General features: G+C 35.8%; 1 protein-coding gene across 8 annotated transcripts in view; it reads right to left on the bottom strand.

Moving 5' to 3' along the window:
* Positions 1–27,539, bottom strand: part of TMEM196 (transmembrane protein 196) — a 399,697-nt gene that overhangs the window by 33,361 nt on the left and 338,797 nt on the right. For 2 of the 8 annotated variants that reach the window (XM_012437620.3, XM_012437622.3), the window contains exon 1: positions 20,622–21,653. The exons of 3 other annotated variants lie outside the window; for them this stretch is intronic. In XM_012437620.3, coding sequence (XP_012293043.1) covers positions 20,622–20,786 — 165 coding nt within the window. In that variant the 5' untranslated portion in view covers positions 20,787–21,653. Of the gene's footprint in view, positions 1–20,621; positions 21,654–27,539 lie in introns of those variants that run through there. 3 more of the 8 variants (XM_012437621.3, XM_012437623.3, XM_064380555.1) reach the window with 2 other exon arrangements.

Genomic DNA, 27,539 nt, shown 5'->3' with positions numbered 1-27,539 from the left:
AACAAGATTTCAAGGATTGTAAGTGGACTGACTTCTGGAAAATAATTGTGTATTAATTTCTATTTAATGCAAGGGAAGTTTTTGAAATGCTACCAATCATACTTGCCTCTGAATGTGATGTTTTAAAGCAAAATGTTATGTTCAGATTAGGTTGATGTTTCAAGAAACTAGAGAATAACATAGGATGATCGTCATCATAAAAGCTTTCAACTATCTTTAGCTCAGGCTACAATCATTTTGCAATTCAGTATGCCCATAGACAGATGCACAGCAGTTAATGAGAGATCTAGACTCACACTGTCAGCTTCAGACTCAAAACATGAATCTCAATCATGTTTCCACTCACCACTTTTCCTATGTCTATTACCTTACTATTGTTCTCTCAAAACTTAGAGGCACTTTTGATTCCCCTTCCTTCCTACGTCATTTTCAACAAATGAATTACTGTGTGTCATTACTTTTATATCCACAGTGAAATTCTTTTATTCAAGGCCTCACCAGCCCTTGACTGGATTACTTAAGAGCTTTGGAAAGAGTCCTCCTGACTTTAGTTTCTCTAATATCACTTACTTTAAGTTCATTCCTAGCATGATTTTTAGCGCCTTATTTTTTCATTCTATTTTTTAAAACAATGTCTCTCCAAATTTCTTGGCCTGGCATCAGGGCCCAAACGAATAAGTTCCAAACCAATCTGCCAACTGGTCTACTGTGGAGCCAAAGTGCACTTAAATTATTCTGTACACTCTCAATTTATCTCTTTTTTCATATTTCACTTCTCTTCTTGGACAATTTTATTCCGATTTTTACTATTCTCCAGGGTCCATCTTAAATTCTCTGCTCAGATATAATCTCATCTTTTTTTTCTTAATTCTCATAGTACCTTTTAATGGGGCTTATTACATTTTGACTCATATTACAGATATTTGTATGTTTATTATCTCTCTAACTACACCTTAAGCTCATTAAGGAGAAGTCTATTTTTTATTCTATTTTGTAACTACCACCAAGACCCTACTCCCACTGATAATAAATCAAAGAGGTACAACTTGTCTAAACTCATTCTCTTACCCCTTCTCAAACCTGCCTTCATTTTGTTTTTCTGATCTCAGTATATGTTCCTTCTCTGTAACCCAGGCAGAACGTCAGACTTAACTGCCAATCTTTTCAACTCATGTTTTTAAAAGTCTGGCCTCCATGAAGTCTTGTTGAATCTGCCTCCATAGTTTCTCACATTAATTCCATTCCTCTTGGTGTTCCCTTCATTCTGACTCTAAATTTTAATATTAATGGCATATATAATCTCCCTGTCTTCACACTATCCCTGGTTATTATTCTTAAAATAAATTGATTCTAGTCACTCTTATCCTCAAAACCTTTTTAAGTGATTTTTGTACTTGTCCATTTCTAAAGAAGTGGGCTTCAAATCCCATAGTCTAATACTCAGGTTCCTCAGAGTTGGACCAAGCCTACCCCTTCAGGCTCCCTTCTTCCTGTTCATTCTGTGCTTAGAAACCAATATTCTCTTTGCCATTCTCAAGCTCTAATAGACCTTGCCTCCATAAATTTGGAATACTTTCTCCCCCCATCTCTTTTCAAGCTTTCCCTACTTAGTTTTTCCAGGTTTGCCACAGAAGGCACACCTTTCATGAAGTCATCTATGACCCTCTTCACCTCCCTTTGTGCATCCACAGGATTTTCATACACTTTACTGAACTATATGTACGTGGATTGAATGGGAGGTATGGGAGGTAGCATAGCTTAGTGATAAAGAATGACTGCTTTGGAGTCATACTGACTGGGTTTGCATCATGGCTCTGCCATTTTCTGGCTGTGTGGCTTTGAGAAAGTTACTTAAATTATTTTTCCACTGTTTCCTCTTTACTGAGATGCATAAGTGTACACCTCATAGTTGTAAATATTAAATAAAATAATAGGTACAAGTCACTTGGAAGAATTCAAGTGCTCACTATTATTGTTTGCAAGTATATTTCTTTTAACAACTCTAAAGCCCTTGGATCCAGAGTCCAGAGTATTATTTATCTTCAAATTCTCAGTCAAGTGCTTCATTCAAAATTAGCCCAATAATTATTTGTCAAATTGATTCACTGGAAAGCTCTAGGATCCAGTACATATGAAACTTTTGTATTACTGAAACTACCATGAAAATATCAGTCCTGTTGAAGGAACAAATATTTAGGAAAGCAGATGAAAAAAACATCAGAATTTCCAAAAAGAGAATATGATTAAATGTTAATATTATAATTCTAATCAGAAGAATACAGACAGGAATCTTTTACAAGTAAGCTGAAAACTTGCAATAAATCATTAGCATGGTGCGAAGTGTGTTGTTACCAGAGAGCAGGTTTTGATAAAATTGTTTTCTGTAGTCATGGGCTATAAACTTGTCAACACCCCAAAAAAAGTTCTGCAATTCAGAACAGAACCCCTAGGTGGCGATTCTGTCTTCCTTTGTTATTTATTTACCTTAAGCAAGTCAATTTTCTCGGCTTCAGCTTTAACAAGAGGAAGTTGGATCGGATAGAATTGTGACTCTCTTCCACCTCTGACATTTTCTGATCAGTAATCTATGAAACACTATTTTTTCCCACTCATTTTTAGCAGGCATTTCTTCGTTGTCTACCATGACGAAAATCACAGCTGACACTGAACATGTTACTTATAATGAAACAATTCTCTCCATTCTTTTTATAAGAATAAGGAGACTAATGTTAATATCATGTAATTGTGGGCTTAAAGGGGCAATTCATGTGAAAGTGCTCAATCTTGGTTATGGTACATGGCAGGCGTTAATAAATGCTAATTTTCCTCCTTCAATGTGAAAAACTTCATTTTAAACATCAAGATTCAGTGTAATTATTAACTTTATTGGTGATGTCTTCTTTAACCTTTTACTTAGTCTCAGTCAGAATCTAAGAAAATATTGTTTTAGGGCATATTTTAACACTGCTGCACTGATCATACTTTTTGATAATTATTAATTATATATCTGTCGTTGCAAAAGGTTTTAAACTCCTCCTAGTCAAGTGCTATTAAAAATATATTAAACCCTTATTATTATTAATTATATATTTGCCATTGCAAAAGGTTTTAAACTCTTCATAGTCAAGTGCTATAAAAATATATTAAACCATTATTGCTAACATGAGACCTGCACAAACAAAAATTTCAGTGAATATTTGATGATGAATAGATGAGTGAATGAATTTCAGTTCAGTAGGAGAAGTAGGAAATAGTCTTTCCTTGCCTGGAACACTTTTGGTACTTGCCAGATGATACTATACTTGAAATCCCTGTAATAAAAAGTAACAGAGATACTTTGTTTTACTATTAGAAAATTAAATATTGAAAGGCTTTTGTCATGGGTACAAGTAATTTAGGGGTTCATTCTGAGAAATGCTTACTGTAACACCTGTTTCTGGTGTCACTACCAGGCAAATAAGCCAACTCTGCCTTTCCAGTTTACGAATAACTCAAATTGTCTTAAAGGCTTTTCCTCATCTATAGTTAATGTCTTAGCAAAACAAAACGTGAGGCCAGGTGTAGTGGCTTATGCCTGTATTCCAAGCACTTTGGGATGCTGAGGCAGGCAGATCACTTGTGGCCAGTAGTTTGAGACCAGCCTAGCCAATATGGTGAAATCCTGTCTCCATTAAAGACACAAAAATTAACCAGGCATGCTGGCACCTGCCTGTAATCCCAGCTACTCAAGAGGCTGAGGTACAAGAATCCCTTGAACCTGGTAGGCAGAGGTTTCAGTCAGCCAAGATCGTGCCACTGCACTTCCGCCTGGATGACAGGGTGAGACTCTATCTAAATAAATAAATAAATAAATAAACAAAGCAAAAAGAGTTTTCTCACCAGCTACTCATTTCTTTTGATCAAAAAAATGTATTAAGACAAAGGCTATGCAATAGAAATCTAACGTAAGCCATAAATGCGAACCACATATATAACTATACTTTTTAGTAGTTATATTAAAAGATCAAAAGGGGAAATTATGTCAATAATATAGTTTATTAAACCTAATATATAAGAAGTATTGTCATTTTTTCCATGTAATCAACATAAAACAACTTGAGACATTTTACATCCTTTGTCCATACTCAGTCTTTGAAATCTAGTGTGTATTTTTTACCTGCAGCACATCTTTTTTTTTTTTTTTTAAAAAAAACCTTTTATTTTAAAAGTTACTTGTGCAGGGGTACATCTGCAGGTTTGTTATATAGGTAAACTTGTGTAATGGCGGCTTGTGGTACAGATTATTTCCTCACCCAAGTATTAAGCCTAGTACTCATGAGTTATTTCTCCTGATCCTCTCCCTCCTCCCAACTTCCACCCTCTGAAAGGCCCCAGTGTGAGTTGCTCCCCTCTATGAGTCCATATGTTCTCATCATTTAGCTCTCACTTATAAGTGAGAATATGTGGTATTTGGTTTTTCTGTTCCTGTGTTAGTTTGCCAACGATAATGGCCTCCAGCTTCATCCATGTTTCTGCAAAAGACATGATCTTGTTCCTTTTAATGTCTGCATAGTATCCCATGGTGTATATGCACTACATTTTCTTTATCTACTCTATCATTTATGGACAATTAGGTTAATTCCATGTCTTTGCTACAGTGAAGAGTGTGCAGCACATCTTAATTCAGACTAACCACATTTCAAGTGCTCAATAGCCACATGTGGTTAGTGGCTACTATATTTGATGTGCAAGTCTAGATGATGCACAGTTCTATTAATGGCCACAAGTCAGGAAAAGACAAGTTTCTTTACAAATATCTTATCACTCAGAAAATACAATGTTTTCCTAAATTAGCTCTACAGGCAGTTTGCTTTTTACCTGTATAATTTTTCTGATGAATTATAGTATTATATCCCCAAAACTTGCATCTTACATGCAGTAGATACTTTTTTGTTGTTGTTGTTGAGATGACATCTTGTTTTGTCACCCAGACTGGAGTGCAGTGGTGCAATCTAAGCTCACTGCAACCTCAGCCACCCAAGTAACTGGGACTGTAGGTGTGTGCCGCCATGCCCCGCCTTTTTGTTGTTGTTGTTGCTGTTGTATTTTTAGTAGAGATGGGGGTTTCACCATTTTGGCCAGGCTAGTCTCAAACTCCTGACCTCAAGTGATCCACTTGCCTTGGCCTCCCAAAGTGCTGGGATTACAGGTGTGAGCCACCACGCCTGGCCAATACTTTCATCACAGTATTTTATAAACCCTTATGTCTCTCTCTCTCTAAAAGACTATTCTGAAGGTCTGAGGATCTAAGAGATTTAATGAGATAGCTTGGCTGGAGCTGAAAAGACATTAGCAAAATCCTAAGTTAAAGTTACACCTTTTTTTCTCCAAAATAAGTGATTCTTTGAGAAAATATTTTACTTTAATTGTAAGTGATAGGCATATAAAAGTAATCAAGGTTGCTTAATTTTTATGATGATATTTTAGTTCCTTACTTTCCTATTAGAAAACAGCCCACCCTATCACTAGTAAGTATGCTTTACTATATCCATGGTCAAAAATAAAAGCATGAAAAAAGATTATCTTTTTAAAAACTATAGCATTATTAAAAGGCATTTATCTTTTAAAATAGTGTTGGATGAAGCCATTTTTATACATATGCATTTTTTAGTAAGAATTCCAGGCAAATGGTATAGTAAATTTATTCATTTTGATTCCTATATATTTGAATTAAAAAGAAAATGCTCAGCAAATATCAATAGCTAAATGACTTTGACATTTCCAGTCCAAAGTTTTGAATGTTCACTGCTTGATAAATGAGATTTGGACTCCGTTTTTAAAAAACCTCCTTGAAGACAATTCACTTACTTATCCAAATTGATCAATAGTTCTTGTGGGTTTGGAAAATTAACTTCCAAAATATTAGCTTCTAAAAATTAACTTCCATTTCTTAGTTGGTCTGGAAAAGCACCAGGGAAAACATGCCAAAATTTGTGTAGAAAGCCATTTCTTTGAAAATTCCAAGCAGGTAGAAACCCCTGAGATCTGCTAACATATTTATGATATTTCCATTATGGTTTAGCACTGCCAATAATTTGGGATCATTCCTGATCAGTTTTGGGTAGTGGCCAGTTAACTGCATTTTCCTTTTGGTTGAAAGATTATTTCAATGATAGTTAATATTTTAAGACATCTGTAGAAATAACGTTTGAAAAAAACATAGGTTATTTGGAATCTAGTCATAGTTCTACAGCTAGCCAGCTATACTAATTCCCTGGACTTATGTTTACTTATCTGTGAAATGATGAATTTAAAACAAATTATTTCTAAGTCTCTAGTTAATTGCATGACTTCATTGTAATTCGCAACCAATAGGAATAGAAAACATTTTAATGATGCTTTCAGTGCACCCATACTCAGAATTCTCTTTTCTTTACCCTCAGCTATTGACTGCTAGAGTCTCAGACTAAACAAAAGAGCAGAAGCTATCCAAGACTCCTCTCACCACTGGCCATTTAATGTGCCAACATCTGCATCTTCACTCATACTTGATTTGCTCTCTTTTTTTTTTTTTACAATAAACAAAGTTGAAACTTAACAAAAAATCTCCCACTTTAGCTCTAAATCTAATTACCCTTCACCTACTCAAACACTTTTTCTCTTTACATATTTATTTTCTCCCTTTGTACCCCTTTATTCACACTGGTATGTAAAAATGTTCCAAAATCTCCCCTAAAAATAGAAAACTTCATTGACTCCTAAGTCTATTGCTCTGTCTTTATACAGAACCCATCTCCCTTCACCACTAAGCTTCTTGTTTACAATTTCTAGGTTTTTATTTCCCATTATATTTTCAGCACGCTTTAGCCTGACTTATATTCCTATTACCTTACTTCAGCTAGTTTTGCAAAAGCAAACAATGTCCATCACATTTCAGCCTTTATCTTACAAGGAAGTCTCTCCTTTGGTCTTTTCTGACACCACTCTTCTGGTCCTCAGCATAGCTTTCTGGACAAACTTCTCAGTCTCTTTTCTTCTTGTTCCTCAGCATAGCTTTCTGGACAAACTTCTCAGTCTCTTTTCTTCTTGTTCCTCATTTCTATCCAGTCTTTCAATATTACAGTAACTAAAAGCTTTATTTGAGTGGTTTCAACCAAACATATGACCTTAAAAATATTTTGTTTTTACTAATTACTCCCACACTGATATTTCTAGCACAATCCTTTCTTCTGAACTCTAGAGCTCTTTATCTAACAGTTCACAGCATCTCTCTATTTTGATATCTCACAAGCATTTCTACTTTCACAGGTTACAAACAGATTATCTCCCATGCTACACCAGACACACACACACACACACACACACACACACGCACACGCACACACATACGCATACAGAGTTTTTCTCTTTTCTGATCATCTACTTCTCAAACGAGTAAATTGAAACTTGATGCTATCATTTGCTTGATCTCAAAAGCTGGTAGTTATTCTTAACATTTCCCCTCTATAATGGCATAAAATTGAACACAAAACACAAGGTCTTATCAAGCAAATATCCGTGCTTCTATTTTTTACCACCTCTACTTTCATTGCCATAGCCATTGTATCATATACATTTCAGTAGTCTACTAACTACACCTGTGACTTCTTATGTGACTTCGATGTATTTTCTAAACTGATAACCAGAATGACCTTTATAAGCTCATCCGTTTCCTGCTTAAAAGCTTTCAATAGCTCATTTTATAATTAGGGAAAAATCAAAATGTTGTAGCATGTATATAAAGTTCTAATTTTTACCCCTATTTGCCTCTATCTCAGCCAATGCCTTCTACCTCCTCCTCCTCCCCCTCACCTGTCATACTTCAGTCACCCTGGACTTCATTCAGTTTCTCAAACACACCAAAACTTTCCTATCTCAGCATCTTTACTCATGCTATTCTTCTGCATGAAACAACGTTCTTACCTCTCTATGTCTGTGTAATGTCTCATCATTCTTGAGAAAATATTGCCTCCTCAGAGATGCTTTCCTGATTTTCCCACTGTTAATAAAGTTCTTTCATATTCTTCATAAGCCTATATATTTTCCTGTTTTTTTTTTTTGAGGTGGAGTCTCACTCTGATGCCCAGGCTGGAGTGCAATGGTGTGATCTCCGCTCACTGCAACCTCCGCCTCCCGGGTTCAAGCAAGTCTCCTGCCTCAGCCTCCCAAGTAGCTGGGATTACAGATGTGCTCCACCACGCCCGGCTAATTTTTGTATTTTTATTAGAGACTGGGTTTCACCTTGTTGGCCAGACTGGTCTCAAATTCCCAACCTCAAGTGATCTGCCTGCCTCGGTCTCCTAAGTGCTGGGATTACCAGGCATGAGCCACTGCACCCAGCCTATTTTCCTGTTTAACATAGCACAATCTTTAATTTTAATTTGCATATTACTTATTCATTGTCCATATTTCTTTTTAAATTAAGCATTAGAAGATCAGGGATTATGGTTATTTTATTCACTGCTAGATCTTCAGGACCAAAATCACAATATAGAACACAGTAGCTGTGGAATCAATATTTGTTCACTAACTCTAACAAGAAAGAGAACTGAGGAGAGTAAGCAGGTAGATTATAAGAGTGACAACAGAAGCTCGTGCTCCTGGAGTCCCGCAGAGCTTTTCTTCTGCACCATGCTGTCTTTTCTTCTTTTGTCTCATCCCAACCCAGTGTGGACTACAGAGTTAAGGCCTATGGAATGTTATTGCCATTGACCTCAATGGCCCCATCTTCATAAGCCTAATCCCTGAGGGTCCCACACCCTGAGCTCACAATCCAGGTCCCTGGGCCTTCTTTGCCTTTGTTAGATTTACAGATCTCCTTGGCGGTCTTGGCTTTCAGCTTTCCTCTCTCCCAGTTCTGCAATTTTAGCATAGTGTTCATCTTCAAGCCACTTTCCATCTTCCTATTTATATTTCTTTCTTTTCTGAGCCCATGGAAAACCCTACCAATTAGGCAATGTTCTTTTTTCCTTAAGCTCAAACTAATTTCTTATTTTTCACCATATAATGAAGCACTGAAATAATGTAAGGACTGCAGTTCCATAAACCATGTTTCTTCCACTACAGAAAATTTCACAATCAGTTTAACAGGAAAAGGGTAAATGTACATCTTTTATCAAAAGAGATGTAACCTCTCACACATGTAATCAACTTCATAAAAAAAATAAAATCCCAAGATGACGAAATGTACAACAGACACATTGATGTGATCAGGTGTTCCTCCATTAACACCAGCCACCTTGGTGGCTTAGCAGACCAGGCGAGATAAGACACAACTAAGGCAAACAGAAATGAAACCAGAAGCACTCAAGAGAGAGACAGAAAGAATAGTTTCATGGTGTTAAAGGAAGATGCACGTCAGGTAGTGACAGAAACCTTTTCAGAGACTAAAGTAACCGAAGAAAAGATGAACTTCAGAAAAAATTTCAGAAGAAATCACCAGACATAGCATGTAGCTAACAGGCTTGCACACGTTTCTAAATAAATCTGAGTCCAAAAAAATTCTCAGAAACTTCAAACTGTCCCAGGACTCAAATCCTTCAGTGCATAGAACAAATCAGCCTTAATTCTCAGAATGCAGTTTCTTCACATCTCCCTTCAGTGTTCATGTAATGAATCTTTCTTGTTTTTAATGCATTATGCATTGTGTTTTGTTCCAATTCTGTTTTGTGATAGTTTTTTCTTTTTTAAAAAAATCTCTTGAATATTTTGAGCATGCTAAGTAAATAAGACTTTCAGGTGTTAGAGCTGTTTCTGCTTCAAAAGTGACAGAAAAATCATAACCAAACTTGTGAATTTTAGATAAGAGGAATTTTGAATTTACAGTATATTTAAATCTCATTTTTCTAATGACATTAGTCATAGTCATTATTCACATAGGCTCTTAAAACAGAAGAAAACCCATCTCATAGATAGTAGTACAAAAATCTGAAGAGCTTCTCTTTGGAATTCAAATTTTTGTTATGTTAGACAAGTATAATAAATAAATAAATTTTAAAATTAAATTAATATAAACCTTTATAACTGATTACTTCTAGAGGGTAGTAAAAAGGAATGTGATTAATATTGAACATCAATGTATGGATAATGTTATCAATAACTTTCTACTTACTCCAGTAGCTTAAACTTTTTATATAATTATGCAGAACCTCTGTATTACATAGTTTATAATAATTTAATACGTCTATTTGTGTAACTTAAAGGAGTTTTGTATTAATGTAGGTTATTCCAATTTACATGATTTTGCTTATATTTTATGTTTAAGATTCTTTCATATCAAATATGACTAAAATGTACTTGGATATATCTTAGGACAACATTCAAATATAAAGCTTACAACTTCAAACATGTGGAAACTATAACAGGGTTTAAAATGTAGATGATGAATTTACTGTAGGAGAAAGAAGAAAAATCACCCCTTTGAGTTGTGCCAGCTTTGCGTCTGATTTGTAACCTGTTCTTATATATTTGAAAATAGCCAGGCACATGCACATGTTATGTTCACAGCGGCACTGTTTACAATAGCAAAGACCTGGAACCAACCCAAATGCCCACTGACAATAGACTGGACAAGGAAAATGTGGCACATATACACCATGGAATACTATGCAGCCATAAAAAATGATGAGTTTGTGCCCTTTGTAGGGACATGAATGAATCTGGAAACTGTAATTCTCAGCAAACTGACACAAGAATAGAAAATCAAACACCGCATGTTCTCACTCATAGGCGGGTGTTAAACAATGAGAACACATGGACACAGGGAGGGGAGCATCACACAATGGGGTCTGTTGGGTGGGGCAAGGGACCCCAACACACAATGGGGTCTGTTGGGTGGGGCAAGCAGGGGGGGCAGGTTGGGGGGAGATAACATGGGGAGAAATGCCAGATGTAGGTGATGGGGGGATGGAAGCAGCAAACCACACTGTCATGTGTGTACCTATGCAACAATCCTGCATGATCTGCACATGTACTCCAGAAACTAAAGTACAATAAAAAAATAAAAATAAAAAAAAAATAGCCAGTGAATTAAAGATTAAATTATTTAATCCCCTAGGGGATTAAAGAATGGAAGTTATGCTCTTCCCAGTAATTGCCAACACAACAGATGAATGTCTATCCAACATGCATGGCAGTTTCTGAAAGCTAGCCACTTAAAGAAACAAACATAGCTGCACAGAAGGCCATGGCATTAGGAACTTGCCCCAACATCAGGGTAATAGCAGCCTAAATGCAGTTTATATTGCATATCAATGACAATTACCAACTTTTTCTTAGGAATTGCTTATCTTTTTACCTTCTCTGTGCCTGGGTGTGCACACATAGACTCCTACACATACTTCTCTCTTTAGGTGATTTTGATTTTTATCCTACTTCTATTACTGTTTCCACTTTCTGATCCTAAATCACTAAATCATAAGTCCTTTAGTTTCTCCTCCCTTAAGTTAAGAAATGTATCTGCTGGGATAAATGGTATAATAAAAGCAGTTGAATTTCTTAGGCAATATGCTTTATTATAAACATAAGTTGCCATTTCTGTTGTTATTAATGTCATCAACATTATTTTAATTGCTCAGAATAATCCATATAGAAAAATAACAGGCAGGGTACAAGTGAAAAAAGAAGGTAACTATGAATTCCAAAAGCTCTGCCAAAAATAACAAGAAAATCAATCATACATCTCTGTTTGGTAGAAGAAACAAAAATTATACCTTGTTATTCCAACACTGACCTAAAACAATTATTCCTGGGACTCTGGAACATGCACACCAAATCACAACTATTACTAAGGTACAAACTCAGTTATGCAGAGTAAACAGTTTCTAGGAGAGGGTATATGACCTAAATGTTAGAAAGCCTAGAGTTCAAGGTCAATTTCATCAGTTGTCTTACAAGTTTCTCTTCAGAAATGTATACAAATAAAATATGTCCATATATGACAAATAGAAACCACATGCAGATTATAGGTTTTCCAGAAAAATGACAAAAACATGGATCCCATTGTTGTGGGTCAGACATGGTTATTAAATATCTAATGTGTATACTGAATACTTTAATACAAATATCACACTTAATTTTTAGAAAAACTCCATAAGATAAGTGGTAGTACTTCTATTTTTCAGATGAATTAACTGACTGTTCAATGAGATAATGTAACTCACTCAAGCCTAAACAATTAAAAAGTGCTAGAGGTAGAATTTGAACCCAGATCTTAATAGCTCCCAAACCTATTCTCATTTCTTTGTATTATGCTATTATCTTCAATTAAATGCAAAAGTTTCTATTTTTATATGCCAGCCAGCTGTGAGAATCATTGAACATAAGAACCTTAAAAGTTTAAAAATCCACCATCAACAGGAATGACACTTGAAAATGTGGTTAGATTTGTGATGGTAAATTCACATTTTCCTCAATTTCAAGACTTTCCTCAAGTCTTTCTTTTGATCCAGGATATTTTGCCTTGAAATTGAGCAGCATTGCTTGGGTTTAACTGCCTTGAACCCAGCTGGCATTGTGCTTTGAAACTGAGCAGCATTGCCTGGGTAACTGCTTTGACCTCATGATTGTCAAGTTCTACCCTGTAGAGCTCTCCAAACCTAGCAGGGTATCAAAAACAGACTAGTCTTGACACTCTTTCAGGACCTTTTCATTTTTACATGAACATATCTCACTCTAACAAGGCTGATATCCTCAGTGCCCCACAAACACTCCATTTTATTGCTTTTACCTCTTCTCCATGAATTTACACATGTTAATAGTTTTGCTTTACACACTTTTCCTCCTCTGCCTACTGGACAGACAAACCTATTCTGTCTCCAAGGGCTAGATGAAGAGAAAGTGATCTCTTGCTGATACCTTTTATTCTGAACTGTATTTAAATTTGCTGTCATGCACTATACTGACTAGCCCTCATAAATTTTAAGGATAGTCTGAGATTCATAAGTTAACACTAAGGATTAAGCTTTAATGGCAAGAGCAATGTAGGCCCAATATCTGAGATGCAAAATTCTGGTAACATGAGGGTTGTGCTTGTTGATCGATTCACTGTGCTAGTCTCTTCTGGAAAACAGAAAGAATGATTGGGACTTAGCCTTTAAGGCATCCTGCCTGGTCCATATATTGAAGGGTGGGAGCAAATAATGAGGTCAGGTCTCAACAAAAGACTTTTTCATGAAAATTTCCAAAGTTCCACATAACACAATAGAAAAAGTACAGACTTTGAAACAATACTGCTCTGACTTAAACTACTGACTCAAATGATTAAATAACGGTGGATCCTAGATAAGTTCCTTTTTCTACTTAAACTTTATAAAATACTATGTTGTTCACAAAGTTGTTAAAATTAGAAATAATAATACATATGGAAGCATATGGACATTAGTTAACAATAAATCATGTCTAGTATTATTTCTATGGGATAAATAGATCAAGGAACTCTATCTCTCAAGTTGATCTATTTAACCAATATTTTCTTTTTGCCTTGACAATATAATTTTGTTTAGTATTTAACAATAGATTATGAACTAATGGAACTTAGAGTTGCTTCTTGGGAGTTTTACTATTGGTACTAGTAAGTATGGGCACCAGTTAAGGTTATAATCGTCATTGTTGAAATTAGGTATTTAAGTGATGTATTTGTGAATAATACATCATGTAATAAATATGGCTTCTAAAGCTACTACTCGGGCAGATCAAGTTTCTGAGATATTAAGTATCTTTAGTAGATGTGTTAATTTGTACTTGGACTTTTCAACAAGTATTTACATAACTCTAAATGTTTTTTGAATACTTTGTTTTATGGCATAAATAATGGTCACCATATTCTCACTATCTGATTTGCCTAATTTATATAATTGTCTTAGTCTGATTACCAAATATCTTTATGATAGAGTTTCTACCACCCTCTCTCACTTCAAAAGAAAAACAAAGAAAGAGGTGTTTTATGTTTCCTCATTCAGTTTTAGACTAAATATTTACAAGACTTTTCTAATATAGATATTTTGGTACATTTTTATAGTTGCTAATGTAAATATCTTAATTAAATTAAAACCTAACAAGATGCATACTATACAGGAACAAAACAAAAAGAGTGAGTAAAACGAGGGTTGATGAAAGGTGGAGAAATATTGAGAGCCAGAGCACCACTAGTGGACTCTAGATCCCAGGCAGGCAAGGAGCAGCATAGGCCAGCAGAGAGAAGGCAGCAGCTGATGCTCACTGATCACTTACTCTATGCTAGACCCAGAACTAGCAGCTTTAGAAACACTGTTTTCTGAGATTCACAAGAACTCCATGAAATAGGTACTAGTATTTCCCTCCTGTTAGGAATAATGAAAATGTGACTTGGTGAAGAAGTAAAACTTTTCCACTGACACAGTTACATTGAGTGAAATATATGAGTCTAATCTGATTGTCATTTAATTTTAATGAAGTACATATAGATTAGATCTGCAGTTATAAGAAAGACTGCATGGCTTTGTACATTACAGAGGAAAGTTGTCACATAGTTTCTTCTCTTTCTCTTTTCTGGAAATATGCTCAATGAGAGTCTAATTCAAGGCATTGTCCATCATTTTCCATGTTGAAACATCTATCTGTAGAGTGGCCACAAGACAATTTCTCTAGATTACTAAGACAAATTTAAATATTTTGACCAATGCTGGACCTAGTTATTTAGATACAGAAAACTCACTTGAGGGAATAGGATCATATATATATATACATATATATATATGACTTTCTGAATGCAGTAGTGAAATGAAATTTGGTACACTTCACAAGCAAAATGATGTTTCAGACCCCAAAATTGTTGCGGTTTCTCTCAACTTTGGTCACCTTTGGGGTGTGTGTGTGTGTGTGTGTGTGTCTGCAAGTACAAAATCTACTATAGCTTTTATTGAAGTCAAAGGGAGACATTTCAGGGTGGATTAATCTACCAATATGATTAATTGTTGCATGAGATTAAGTGAATACACAAAAAAAGTTAGTTTTTTTATATTGATAGTACACGTTGGATAATATGGCTCATAATTAAGGCAATAAGAGAACCAACTAGGATATTTTAGGAAAAATGTCCAAATTAAGAGATTTGACTTTATTCAGATCATGTTTCTGTCAAGCAAACTGTCAATTAGTAGGTGACTGTTGCAAATATTATCAGTTCTTTTCTAATGTTTCTAGGACAAAGACTTCAAGACCAATTATACCCTTGAATAAGAACAAAAATCCTCAAGCATATTTTATCATGGACTTTGGGTAGAAATTTCAGGATGTGCCATTTACATGTGAACAGGATCTAGACTATGAGAATTTCATCAAATAAATAAAAATATGACAAAACTCACCGTATTTTCTATCATACCATTATCAATTAACACCAGAAATGAACACATATCTACATCTCTTTTGACATCTGGTATGGCTCCCTGAACAGTAACTATATTTCCCAGTAGTTTGGCTTGCCTGACTTATCTAACTGTCAGTCATCTAACTGCTTATGCCCAGTGGCTAATCAGTAGCATTTGAGAATGAGAGTATGAATCATATAAAAAAGAGACTTTTTTTTTACCTAGGTTCTATAGAATCTGTTAATGGGCTTTATTATATGCAAAAATTTGATGAAAATTGGTTTATATGCCCAGAACAAAACTATTTTTTCCTATGTGGAGAAATGTCTGTGAGACTATAATAATATAATGGTGACTAATTTTGATGAGAGAGTAGAGAAGAGGACATTAGTTACAACTTTGCAAAACATTTTAAATGTATTTATAAATTGCTTGTATAATTTAAACTAATTAAAAAATGGACCATAAATATATGTTTTTATTTTTTTTCTGGGGACAGGACCAGTATTTTCATCTTATGATAAGGGATATGAATCTCTTACGTTAAGTGCTTGATCCTGGTTGAAAAATGATTATCTGATTAGAGACACACTAGTTTCCAAAAGTATACATTTGCAGTAACTCAGAAGTTTCTTTTACTTTATCTTCTTTCTTTTTTATTAAATAAATTTAAAAGCTTAAATATTAAAAATAATACTTTGGAGCAGCTATAATTTATATACAGCACCTCATTTGGATTGCTATGATATAGCTTAGAATGTATAGAGGTGAATTTCAAGAAAATTCTACAATTGGCTGAATTGCTGCCAAGAGTCAACAGAAAAGGTATGTGTGTGGTTATGCTGTAAATTTCACTAAAGCAAAACATCAGATTTATTAAACAGATAAAGATATTAGTATAAATCAAATATGCTCCAGAAAAATAAGCAATAAAACCTTCAAACATTAAATGATTTAGATAAGAAAAATGTCAAATATTTAAAAATACTACCTTGTGGTTTACATGTGGGAGAACTAGGCTTAGAAAAGTTTGTTTAATAAATTAAGTTTTATAGGATGTTATCAGATATACTAATAGATGGGTGAAATTTTAACATAATATATAAAAATTTAACTCAGCATCATATTTTATTCTGGATACCACCATTTGGATCTCTAGATTTCCAAATCCCAACCTGCAGCAATAAAATTCTCAGGGATTTATAAATCTGTATGCTATAAATCTAGTCCATTCCCATTATAGATGATGCACTGCAGGCTGAGAAGAGTGACTTTCACACAGCAACTTGGAAACAGATCTCTGTTCAATTAACTTTCTGACAATAAATCTTATACATCAGTTATAATTCACATGACTGTATTTTTTCCAAAGCATTTTACTCAATGGATTATTGTTATCTAACAATTATGCCTCTGATTTTGCGCTTTCATTATAGATGACCATATTATCTATAACAAAGAATAAAGAAGAAACAAAAATGTTATAAAGACATCTATGGCTTTCTTTCTCATGAAATTAGTTAAATAAGTTTTCCTTCTAATTGCCCATATTTTAAAACTTTATCACGGGAAGCATCCCTGCCTGATTAATCAGATAAAATAGTGCCTGGCAATGATCTGTGTAAGCATCCATCTCATACATTTTAAGCCCTTATCTTTATTTTTAAATCACATTTTTTTTTTTTTGTATTTCTATGTTTGGGGCCAAATAACCAAAATGCAGCAGTTGCTTAAAATCTTAGTGCACTTATCCACATAAAAAGTGTATGATTTTAGGGTCTCTCTTTATAAAAATAATCCTGTTATAGTGCAGCTTTTACTTCTACTGTCTTTTAAATTTAATTCAGAAATCTCATAGTAATGACATTAATGTGTTGAAAGGAGTTTCACAGCACTAATCAAGACATAGTTTGATTATAGACTATGTGTATTGTGACAGGTTAATTATTGTAAAATCTTATTTGGCATTCATAAATAACTCAGATTTTTAATTCATAATTTAGCAAAGAGATTAATAATTTTCTATCTAGCTTTCTTCTGCATCTTGTTAGTATCCCTTTGGGAAGTAAAAAAGGGTATTATTATTATTCAAAATATGAGGAAGTAAATCTATTGCCTCAAACTGGTACACAGCCTCCTATGGTCTGGCCCCAATTACTTTTTCTATCCTTATCTTCCTCTTACATACCTAAGCCCCAGAAAAATATAAGAGCTTACTCTTCCTGGACCAGAAACTAACCTGTCCCAGTTTTTTGCCTTCATGTGTGCTACCTGAAAGATTCACTTTTCTCACACCCTCCACTGCCAGTCTATGCACCCAGTATTATATTTCATATTTACTCAGTGCTTACTACATCCCATTCACTTTACTAGAAGCATTACAGCCAGCCCTTTGTATTCCTAGGTCCTGCATCCACAAATTCAAACCAACCTCTGATTGAAAATATTTGAAAAAAAAAATACAACAACTATAATAATATAAAAGAAATACAGCATAACAACTATTTACATTGTATTAGGTGTTATAAATAATCTAGAGATGATATAAGGTATATAAGAAGATGTGCCTAGGTAATATGCAAATACTATACTATTTTACATAAGGGACATCACAATCCTCAGGTTTTGGTAACTAGGAGGACCCTGGAACCAATCTCTCATAAATAGGGAGGGTCAACTGTATTTAATTTGTTTCTTTTAATGACTCTATTTTATAGATAAGGAAATTTTGGCTATTCACCCACTTAAGTAAGTGGTAGATCTGGGATTTGCAGCCAGGTAGTATGGCTTCAGATCTTACACTGTGATACATTAGTTAACACTGCAATACATTGATTCTAAGTCCTGATAAACTACCAAGATCAAGAATAAAATAATACTTCTTTCATGGATATTTAACTGACCACCTCAATCTTTCTCCCCACTTTTTCCCTCTGTATCTCTCTGTCACACTCTAACTTCTCATTGCAGACAAAGTTAGTGATGTACCATTTTGTTTCCTCCACTATGGAGTAGCTTTTTTAAGACAGTGCTCTGATTCATCTTTATAGTCTCTATAGTAAATGGTAAAATGCCTTTCACATGCTAAACTCTCTGCAAATATTGGCTACATTAATTCTTCATTGAAGAAACTGAGGTAGTTGAGACTGTACCACAAATGAATGATTTCCCCAAAATAATTTAGAAACTACTTAGCCAGTCTGTTATTCAATAAACACAATGATCCCAAATGGGTATTTGTTTCTTCACAGATTTCGCTTTCTAAATTGGTTTATAAAAGTGAGCCACTGTTGGGGCATTTTGGTTTCAAACCCATTCATTCAGTCAGATGTATTGTTTGATTTTACTGAATCAGACAATAGAATTCAAAACTATTGTTTCAGAAACCCAGATGAATTTTGCTCACTCTAAACAACCAGTTAAAAAAGGAAATAATTCTTTATTATAATGACAATGTAGCTATGACTGACTTATTTGCTTTTCCATGAGGTGATTCAAAATTTTCATTTCTATGCCTACACATCTAGATAATAGTAAATAGTCTGGAAAAATTATTTAATCATTTTTTCTTAAACGATACTCAGCTAACATAACCATTTTTTAATTCTCAAAGATAAACTGGATACTTCAGTATTATCTAGGGAAAACCTGGCTTAATTGACTCAATTTCTCGAATTTAAGGGGGATTGACTTGTAGAGTATTTAAGGCTTCTCCTTATTACGATATCATATGATCACCTTTTCTCCCTCTTTTCCTAAATGTCAACATTATACTTCATTTTGACAGTTATCTAACAGAAGTTTTAAAGTATTATTTCTGTTTATATCATCATAATAAAAACAAGAACAATAACTACAACTCTCAAAATAATTACTGCCACATATAAAAATCAATAATTATCAGATTTAAGACGTGTCTCTGTCCTTTCAAACTCAAATTTAACATATACATTGACAACAATTTCATGATCAAGAACAAGATAATTATTTGGAGGTTGATAGTAACTTATTATTGAATTCAAAGTAAGGATTCTTGCATGAATTCAATGTTAGAATTAAACACTATTTTTCTTTTTTGTAGCTCTGCAATTTAAAAACATTTACCTCACCTGGAAAAAGACATATGAAAACTAATTATCTAAAGCAAAATTTTGCCAGTTTGAAAAAAAAAAAAATGTTAGAGCATCTTTCAAAAGTGAATTACTTTTGAATAATTTTTCTTGAACTACATAATAATGATTTTCTTTTAGTGACTTACAGCTCAAGTAATTAGTCCATGATTATTAAACACGCTACAGATTATCAGTGACAGATTACTTTCTATTAAATTATCTTGAAAAGTAGGATCAAGCTAGACATCCAGACGTAAGTGACAGCTATAAAACTTGAAGGAAAGAAAAAACTGGGTTTCACAATTAGGTTCATATTAGGAACAGTGCTGAGTTATTTTACTGATTTTTGGTGGAAGAAATGGGCTCTAAGGCTTTCCTGGAGATTCATCCTAATAAACAAGAAGCTTGTTGAATCTGTTGTCTGACCTAGAGATAACTATGGCAGTTTCTTGGAGCAGTTAGGTACTCCGTAAGCAGAATTATTCTCCGATTAGAATGTTTTTACACATCTTACCATCTGATGTTTTTCTAACTTACTGTCTAGAACTTACAAAAGCATTTCAGAGGTGAAGATTAGAAATGTAGCAAAGGAAAATTAAGAGCAATGTTTTCTGGAATCAAATGCACCCACATACTTCCTTTCACACTCACATCACATTTCTCTTTTTGTTATTGGTGTTGCCTTTGGTGTACCTCGGGCATTGTTGCCCAGAGATAAATGCATAACTATTCCTGCTTGTTCCATGGTACAGAAAAAGAATGGAACACTCTTATTTTGATTTTCCTTGTAGAAGGAACAAAAGATTAAGTAAGCCTGCCCTTGACAGGTGTGACGCCCCCCTGCCTCCCAAATAGCACCACTGGGCAGAGCAGCCCTTTGCAGAATCAGCCAGTGGAAACTAACAGCCCCCCTCCGCCCCCCGCCCCCCCACCTTTAAACAAAGCCATTTAATTTGGTCTGAAGCCCAAGTAAGAAAAACAAAAAAAACAATGAAGGACAATATAAAGAAGCATAGCTTGTCAGCATGAACCTACATGCTAGCCAGAGATTTATGATATTGCTTCCCAGAGAGGGAGTGACTAATGCACACACCCTGACCATCACCGTAAAGAGGTAAAGAGAGAGTGAAATGGCTCAACGTACACACACCCCGCTCCATACCGGGGACGAGTCTCCGAGCTGAGGCTTGTGTTCTCGCAGGGCCAGGCTGAAGCTGACCGCCCCCACGGCCACACTGGACACCCCCAGCCCTATCTCCAGCACGGAGAGCACCAAGAGGCTCCCAATAATCTGACCGCTGGTGCACATCCTTCCTCGGTCATCTTCCTTCCAGATCAGAGAGGGAAACCAACCATCTACCTTTTTTTCTTCCACTCTCCTCCTTACCCCTTCCACCCCCTACCAGATCCCAAAACTTTTCTTTCTTCAAGAGCGAGGCATTATCCACAAGGGCTGGATTTCCAGAAACGAAGACCTTCCCTGGCTGGGCCAGAGGCAAAGGAGCTGCTCTACCCACTGTCACGTTCAGATGGGGATGGATCGGTGAAGGATCTTCCTGGGTTCGGTGGTGCGAAGATTGCACACCAGTACCAGGGCTTTTAAGGAGCCCGAAACCTGGAGGAGCCCAGGGAGCTCTGAGCCTCGCTTCGCGGGCGCTGTCCAGAGTTCTGCCGCGTCCCAAATCTCCGCAGGGAAACCCGCCCGCTCCTCAGTCTACCAGACCCTGTCACAGTCCCTTCTGTTTCATTGCCGAGGAGAGGAGCTTTGCTTCCCGGAGATCCAAAAGGAACTGCTCCGAGCTTCTCCCTCCCTCTCCCTTTTGTCTCCTCTCCTTTGTTTTCGTGGCAGGGAAAAGCGCTTCTCCAAGTCTCTGGGTCGCCAGGCAGAGCGGGCGGAAGATATTCAGCACCAGGCTCCTCGCAGTTGCTATGTCGCCAGAAAAAGCGACCTTGTCTGATGGCCTCTTTCCGTCTGGGTTTCTTCTCCCTCGTCGTCGTCCTCTTCCTCCCCCTCTCTCCCAAGCTGATTTTCTCTCATCGCTATGACCTCATTGGGATTTAGGAGGTTGACGGAGGAGGAAAAGCCTGATGTATTTGTAGATCCAGGACCAATACTTTTGGCTGGCCTTTGATCCGCCCAGCCCGCGGACCGCAGCAACAGGAATCCAGGCGACCCCTACCTCCGCCTCTCCCCTTGGCTGCTGTCTGGGCTTCTATCCAGCGACAGGGGAGGCGATGCCTACGTCAACGCGGGCTCATTCTGTGAAAAACTTTCTTTGGCTTGTACGCGGGGTAGGGGGAGCAGTGAGCAAAGAAAGACGGAGAGCTCAGTGGGGTGGAGACTCCTAGGACTCTGAAAGCCCCTCACCAAGGAACTCCTCTGTCTAGGACAGCTAGATTCAAGCCTGCTTACAAAGACTGTCCACTCCCAGCTATCACTGTCTGTCACCTTCCATGCCGGAGGGCGAAGAAGCAGTTGGCTGGGGACGCACCTCCACTGTAATTTTGTTCCTCTCCAGCCGCAGGCCCTTTCTTACTCCTAGGAGCGTGACCGCAAGTTCTAGGACGCATAGATAGATCCAACTGAGCTGGGATCATATATTCTCATCTAAATTCGAGATTTGTGTATGTATTTGAACAGGCATTATTAAAAAAAAGAAAGAAAGAAAAAAGAAAGAAAAACACGTCTGGCTTCATGCACAACTATTTTTGACAGCACACTTTCATCAGAATCCTTAGGGCAGGGGCCAGTCCAGTTTGGCCTGGGGTAATTTTACATTGTCTTCTGATGCATATGAGACTCTGGATGTCTAGGGATCACTGTATTTAGACCCCATTTTCATTACTCTAGCTTCATGAAAACTCTCAAGGTATTCTATCAAGAAAATCTAGGAAGTGGGATAAAGAGAGGGTTTTGGGTGTGGGTCATCTTTCTCAAAAACAGGGTTCTCCAGTTGGAGATGGACTGAAGGAAAACAGAAGAAAGGAGGATGAGGTTAGGGTACAGTAACACAAGACTAGGGCATTTTGACTTCTATACACATGCAGATCAGTGCCGTGCAGTGCAGGCACCTCTGTGATTAGAGGCTTCTTAAACCTCCCATGATGAGAACATAAAACTCACTTACCTATAGCATAACTTCTGTAACATAAATGACAGTTTCTTAAATTTAATTAAGGGCTTCTTTTAGAGTTTAAACTCAATTATACACTATATTTTTTTCATATATTTATATTCTATAATTAAAAATTTTGAGTCCTCTTAAATATAAAAATAAATGCAAAGAAGAAGAGTTACAATTTATTAGGCCTTAAAGAGCTTCAGTTATTGTGATATTTGGAGAACAAATAAACATTTATACTGAATGATAATTAGTGGATTCATTTCCATACTTTTAAATCCTCAAAGAGATGCTAAAATAACTCGTTAGTATATGGATTTAATGATGTATAGTTTATTTTATTTAAATATAACCAAAGTCATCTAAATGATCCAATTTATATGCATAAATAATATGTATATATGTTGTCAAAGTTTTGCTTTGTCTTTAGTCACCTCTTTAGGAAAAAAACTCTTCTCAGGAAGAGAAAAACAAATTGTAATATTAAAATGAATTGATTAATGGAGAATATAGGAAGGGAAATAAACTTCTGTAGAGAACATGGGGTGGTATTGACAATAGTTTAATTTCACAGAGAAAAAGAAAAAAACATACATTATGGTTAATATTTTATCTCTAAATGTAATGGCTTGAATTATAAGATTGGTTATCATACTCCTGATTATAACCAATCTTGACTGATTCTGGGTCCTTGGTGAGAAAACAAAAACTTTTAAAAATTAAGTTGTATATAGAAGAAATTAAACTCATCTTCACATAAGTAACTGCCCATAATAATTCACAATAAAACAAATGTTTTTAGAAATAAAAACGATTATTTTCTATAGAGAATATTGCTGTTTTGTGTTTTAAAACATGAGTATCAGTGTTAAAATTTTTCAAAAAAAATTACATTATCTTTTTGGGGACACAAAGGATATTTTTTGTGCCTTTTAAAAATGATGTGAAGATCATCCCAAGCTAAACCCAAATGCATCTAAAATTTCCTCCTAGATAAAGAAATCAAGAAAAACAGCATTCAAACTGACAAATTATTTATGATTCTTATTCCAATTATCCCTCCAGACATTTACTAGACAAATAAATTATAGGATAAAACTATAAAACAAAAAAACACACACAAAGTACATCACTATCCAAATGCCAGTAGCTCTACAATTTCTGAATTTGATTTTTCTAATGCCATCATACACCAAAAGAGCTATTCATGAGATCCACTGATAGATAATTCAATATTTCCACAACTTTGACAAAGCAATAGCACAAAAAATCTCAAGTTTGCCATCTGCTGGCTTGTGTATGACACAAGTGAATGTGAGTAACCTCAAAATAATTCTAATTAATTGCTTAATAAAAGAAAGCATCTTTATAGGTGCTATCTTTAAGGACCTAAGCCCTTCCAATAAATATTTAAGGAGTCTGAGGTTCTCTCATTTACCCATTTACCAGAATTAGATCGTGGAAATTTTAATATCTTGATGAAGAAAAATCCAGGAATGGATAGACAGTAGACTAATGTCTCCTGTCCTAATATAATAAAGTAAGTTGACAAAACCAGCAATGTGGCCACATTAATATAGTTATTGAAAAGGCTAAAAATGTGAAATGATTTATGTTAAGGCCTGATTTAAAGCATCTAAGCTATTAAAAGCAAAATTCATATGGGATTGTGGGCACTGGACTGAACTGCCAATGCAATACAAAAAATTAGAAAACGAAAAATCACAAAATGATTTCAACCATTTAGCTAGAAGTTCATCTAATATTTAATACTCCTGTCAGTGTGTTAAAAAATATTGTACCTATGGATCTACCTAGAATTTGATGAAGTAGTTTTGCTAAATAAGAAAAATAGCCCACATTTGGAGTATTTTTTTTATTTTAAAGGTCAAGAAACAGAGATAATAAAACTTAAATTTATCTCTGCCTTTTCTTGGCTTTTAGTAATAATGCAGCTCAGAAGTCAGTATGCAAAAGTAGCTTCAGTGCTTGTGAAAATTAATCAACGAAAGTATCATTTTTAATACTGTATTTAGCTCATTTCCTCATTTATGTTCAGAATAGTTTCTGATTATTAATAACCTGTAAATGTGTAAACAAACATATAGTTTACAGTAATTTCTAGTTTTTAATGAAATGTATGGGTATTTCCTCTCCCAGTCATCATAAAGAAAGTTGGACTGGACTTATTCTTCAACTGTATACAAAATATAATAGTGTTCAGATACTGCACATTAGGTGGCAAAGAACTATGATCCTTGGTAAGAGAGTAACAAGGTTTGCTTCACTTGTTTTCTGACTACAGGCCCTTAGCATATATGATCCAGGAAGAGGGTTACCAGAATTACAGAATTTCAGAGACAAATGGCAGAGTTCTTGGGGGCTGAGTGCTATGGACTGCATGTTTGTTTCCCTCCCTTCCCTAAATTCAGATGTTAAAACATCAATGTGATGGTATTAGGGGTGGGGCCTTTGGGAGGTAATTAGGTTTAGATGAGGTCATGAGGGTAGACCTTCCATGATGGAATTAGTTTTTTTAGAAGAGGAGAAAGAGGCTAATGTTCACGCTCTACCATATGAGAATACAAGGAGCAGACAGCAAACCAGCAAGTGGGCCCTGATCTTAAATTTCTCAGCTTCCAGGACTGTGAGAAGTAGGTTTTTGTTGTTAAGTCACCTAGTTCATGGTATGTTATTATAGCAGCTCTAAATGACTCAGACATTGAGGTAGACAAAATTTTCAGGGAGATGAGGGTATTTCACAGAAAGAGAGATTCATAAATCTCCATAAGGATTCCTAGAGCCTGTTGCTAAATTCTGAGCCACACAATTGTAGGGTGCAATTCCACAGGGCTATATAAAAGTATTTGAAGTGATAATAATGGTCAATTATTTTCCAAATTTGGTGAAAACTACAAACCCAATAAGCTCAAACACTGCAAGCAGGATAAACACAAATTATTTTGGACAGGATAATCTCACCAAGGCATATCACAAATAAATTGCAGGAAACCAATGATAAGAATTAAAATTTAAAAGCAGGCTGGGCACGGTGGCTCACGCCTGAAATCAGAGCATTTTGGGAGACTGAGGCAGGTAGATCACGAGGTCAGGAATTTGAGACCAGTCTGGCCAATGTGGTGAAACCCCATCTCTACTAAAAATACAAAAATCACAGATCGAACTCCTTGTTCTACTCTTTCCCCTCTTCTCATTACTGCACTTGACTAGTCTTAAAAAAAAAAAAAAAAAAAAAAAAATCAGCTGGCCATGTTGGTGTGTATCTGTAATCCCAGCTACTCGGGAGGCTGAGACAGGAGAATTGTCTGAACCAAGAAGGCAGAGGTTGCAGTGAGCCGAGATTGCACCACTGCATTCCAGCTCTGGGCGACAGAGCAAGATTTCATCTCAGAAAAACAAAACAAAACAAAACAAACAAACAAAAACTTAAAAGCAGCCAACAGAAAAAGGACATATTAGGTGGATAGGAACAAAGGCAACAATTATAGGCCTCTAATCTAAAATTATTCAAGCCAGTGGACAAGTGAATAACATTTGAAAGTAATGAAATATCTTTAAAAAAGACTCCCATTCAGGACATAGGCATAGGCAAGGACTTCATGACCAAAACACCAAAAGCATTGGCAACAAAAGCCAAAATAGACAAATGAGACCTAATCAAACTCCACAGCTTCTGCACAGCAAAAGAAACAGTCATTAGAGTGAATTGGCAACCAACAGAACGGGAAAAAATTTTTGCAGTCTACCCATCTGACAAAGGGCTGACATCCAGAATTTACAAAGAACTAAAACAGAATTAGAAGAAAAAAACAAACAAGCCCATTCAAAAGTGGGCAAAAGATATGAACAGACACTTTACAAAAGAATGCATACATGAGGCCAAGAAACATGAAAAAATGCTCATCATCATTGGTCATTAGAGAAATGCAAATCAAAACTACATTGAGATACCATCTCACGCCAGTTAGAATGGCGATCATTAAAAAATCTGGAGACAACAGATGCTGGAGAGGAGGTGGAGAAATAGGAACACTTTTACACTGTTGGTGGGAGTGTAAATTAGTTCAACCATTGTGGAAGACAGTGTGGCGATTCCTCAAGGACCTAGAAATAGAAATTCCATTTGACCCAGCAATCCCATTGCTGGGTATATACCCAAAGGATTATAAATCGTTCTACTATAAGGACACATGCACACGAATGTTCATTGCAGCACAGTTTACGATAGCAAAGACCTGGAACCAACCCAAATGCCCATCGATGTTAGACTGGACAGGGAAAATGTGGCATATATACACCATGGAATATTATGCAGCCATCAAAAACGATGAGTTCGCGTCCTTTGTAGGGACATGGATGAACCTGGAAACCATCATTCTCAGCAAACTGACACAAGAACACAAAACCAAACACCGCATGTTCTCACTCATAGACGGGTGTTGAACAATGGGAACACATGGACACAGGGAGGGGAGCCTCACACACTGGGGTCTGTCGGGGGGAAATAGGGAAGGGACAGTGGGGGGTGGGGAGTTGGGGAGAGATAGCATGGGGAGAAATGCCAGATATAGGTGATGGGGAAGAAGGCAGCAAATCACATTGCCATGTGTGTACCTATGCAACAATCCTTCATGTTCTTCACATGTACCCCAAAATCTAAAATGCAATAAAAAAAAAAAAAAAACGAGATATTTCTCTAAAAAAAAAAAAATTCCAGGACATGTTCAAACTCGCTTTTGAGGCTGATAGAAAATATTTACTGTATGTTCCCAGCATTGAAAAATGTTCACTTTCAATTTCTGCGATCAATGTAGGTGTTTAAATAATCTTCTCAGGGATCTGAAGAAACAAATAAAATTCTCTCTCTCTTTTCTCAGATTTGATACAGTGATTGGATGTTTGGAAGTTGTTATTATAAA

This window comes from Aotus nancymaae, unplaced genomic scaffold, assembly GCF_030222135.1.
Source record: "Aotus nancymaae isolate 86718 unplaced genomic scaffold, 86718_ANA_hifiasm-v0.15.2.pri h1tg000025l, whole genome shotgun sequence".
Classification (NCBI taxonomy): domain Eukaryota; kingdom Metazoa; phylum Chordata; class Mammalia; order Primates; family Aotidae; genus Aotus; species Aotus nancymaae.
Note: the sequence above shows the minus strand (reverse complement) of the source record. Positions and strands in the feature narration are given on the sequence as shown.